This window comes from Austrofundulus limnaeus, unplaced genomic scaffold (genome assembly GCF_001266775.1).
Source record: "Austrofundulus limnaeus strain Quisiro unplaced genomic scaffold, Austrofundulus_limnaeus-1.0 Scaffold551, whole genome shotgun sequence".
In the NCBI taxonomy this organism is placed as follows: domain Eukaryota; kingdom Metazoa; phylum Chordata; class Actinopteri; order Cyprinodontiformes; family Rivulidae; genus Austrofundulus; species Austrofundulus limnaeus.
Window position 1 is genome coordinate 46535 of NW_013952953.1, and position 2972 is coordinate 49506.

The 2972-nt window shown below is 42.5% G+C and overlaps 1 protein-coding gene across 1 annotated transcript in view; it reads right to left on the bottom strand.

Annotated features, from left to right (window-relative positions):
• The window catches only part of LOC106530716 (dystrophin), a gene marked incomplete at its 3' end in the record, with an annotated part of 355898 nt that overhangs the window by 37227 nt on the left and 315699 nt on the right, over positions 1–2972 (bottom strand). The window contains 2 exon segments of the mRNA XM_014026406.1: positions 577–722; positions 877–1069. Coding sequence (XP_013881860.1) covers positions 577–722; positions 877–1069 — 339 coding nt within the window.

The following is a 2972-nucleotide window of genomic DNA, read 5'->3' on the forward strand; positions in this document are numbered from 1 at the left end:
TGTTGTTTGTGGAGTGGGGGAAACCGGAGCACCCTGAAACTCTCAGACTGAAGAAGTCTCTTGGAAGAGACGAAACGTTTCATTAGAGAAGAACCCGTCCAGAAGACCTATACAATTTTTTTCTTTATGATGTTTAGTAATTTTTATTTTATTTCACCATTATTTAACCAGAAAACTCCAGTTGAGATCTCAGATCTCTTTTTCAAGGGAGGCCTGGGTCTGAAGGCAACCTATTGTATATGTTGTTTGTGGAGTGGGGGAAACCGGAGCACCCAGAGAAAACCCACATAAGCACGAGGAGACCCATGTAAACTCCATAGAGAAAGACCCCAGGTCCAAAATTAGCTCTGSAGCTAACATCATAGATATTAGCACGGGAGCTGCTACATATACAACATCTCCACAGTGCTTTCTACAGGCCGTCAAGCACCTCTCTGTGGTTATATTTGGCTGGTTTTACAGTTGTACCCGACACAGAGCTCCTGCAGGCACCATGCTGAGTACAGGAGCTGATTCCATTGTGTCGACTGTTACTCACAGGGTTAAATAGACTAAACTGTGTCTGTGTGTTTGTACCTGAACGTCTTTCAGTCTCTGCTCCATAACAGGATACTCTGTAACAGCCGTGGACGGGATGGACAGTTTGGCTTCACACTGTTGGATCCAGGCTAACAGTGCGGATATGGTCTCTTTGTATTGAGCTGGGGGCAGACTTTCCAAAACTAGGAAYAGAAGGGAGGATAGAGGCACATTTTAATTAATGAGGTGATCTACATCTGCAAATAAAAGCAACAGCACCATCTAGAAAATGGAGAAGAAGAAAAGTGTTGACCCTAACTATAACCCGGGGCCTCAAAATGACTAATGGGCTCTCACCCAGCTGTAGCTGCCTCTCTCGTGCCCGCAGATCCTCCAGGACTTTGTGGTAGTGTTCTTTGAAGGCAGTGATGTCGGTGTCCAGGAAGGCCGAGGGATCCTCGTCCCCTTCCTTTTCCTCTTTCAGCTCGTTCAGTCGTCTCTCAAGGAGGTCCACCTGGGGCTGCAGGGAGGACAGGCGAGCTATCTCTTCCTGCCAACAGAACCAAGCAAAAGCAGTAAGTTGGTGCTACCACTCAGACTGGTTATGGTCCATGAAATAKCATCCTCTTCATCAGTCTGTCATAYAAAAACAGTATCTTCAGTCAGAGCCTTCTTCAGTTTCYCTGRAATACAGACCAGAAGATKTTTCCTGCCCACAGCCATCAGCATCTYCAATAACTCTTCAGTTAAATGAGTTACAACAACACKTAATTTCCCTCTGGGATCAATAAAGTACTTTTGAATGGAATTAAATAAATATTAAGATTTTTATCAGCAGAAAAAATAATGTAAATACTTTGGTAGTGGTATTGTCCATCACTACATCATAAACTAAAAGTAAATGCTAATCCGCTCAGCAAAATATTAGTTGCGCTATTAGAGGGTTAGCGGATGAGCAGAACTGCGCCCACCACTGTCAAAACCTAATTTAGCTAAAGCTGATTGGTTTGATAATGGTTTACAAAATTGGTTAAAAAAAGCTAATCTGCTAAACAAAAATGCAGTTTCGCTATTAGTTGATTGGCAAAACCATGGCCACCACTGAATGATCTAGAACAGGAGTGTCAAACTCAATTTCACCGAGGGCCACATGAGCATCATGGTGACCATCAACAGGCAAAGAATTCCCATGCATAATCAACATGCATTATGGGAGATGTCAATGTCCAGGCCTTGAGTTTGACATGTGATCTACAGTGTGGTGCATTGCATTAAAAATTCTTGAAGAAATACAAACAACGAACTATAGCTAACGGCATTAAAACATCCTGTACAATCATCAAATCAATTGGTGACCCTTGGGTCCAGAATAGACTCAGAAGTTTACACCACCAAGAACTTCACTTTAAACTTCGTCAGAGAATCAACAACAAAACMCACAAAAAAATAGCAGTAGGAAGAAACTGAAAACTAAATTAGCTGTTTCAGTTTCTATAAGGTCTGAAATTTTCTTATGAGAGGTTAGAGGCCTTTCAGCATCTCGAGTGTATAAAACTGTCCGAGGAAATCGCAGCATGCAAAGGTCAAAGCAAACAAACAAACTGCTGGATGTTTGAGAGCCTCAAGTCTTCAGGTGGCATCAGAAGAGAAACTGGCATAAATATAACCACATGAGGTTAGGAGCACGTCCCACTGCTGCATCCAGACTCGTAACCTTTTATCTGGATTAAGTAAGTAAAGTCGTATATCAACTCCACACTTAAATTAAACCTTTTTCAGACAGACTGACAGATAGTGAACAAGTTTCTGTGGGCAGATGAGTTCAGCAGCAGCTTTTAGGGACAATCAGCCATTGAGCTTTACGTGCCAAAGATAAAACCATCCAGGCTGTTATCAGTGAAAAGTAACAAAGCTTTAATCTGTGATGGAATAAGAGTGCAGCAGCAGGCAACAGAGTGGCTGACTTGGAAACGTGTGAAGGCAAAGTAAAGCAGGGGAAAATGGTTTGAACCCTTGCTGTTTTTGTTTTTCCACTTTAAAGTGATCTCTGACTACTGCTACATGTTGCTTTTAATATGTTGTTATTTCTCTGTTCTARTAAAGGTTGTTGTTTGTGACAAGTAAAACTTGTAATTACTTTAAAATTTGGACATATACATTTTACATTTTTGCTTTAAACATGTCACCGTTTTGTTATTGATTCAATGCATTCTGGGACTGATGATGACCTTCTAAGTGTCAGAGGGTGTGGTGGGAGTGGGGGTTTTCACAATAAATGGCTCGACACACGGGGAGCGACAAACTACAGCGATTAACGGCTGTCATCGCAGCCAGGGTGAAACCCGACACACGGGACACGATAGCGATCGCAGCGTTGCGAATCGCGCTCTCGGATCGCGCTCTCGGATCGCGTGTCTTCATGAAATTTGATTGGTTCTTGACTCTGAAGGCGG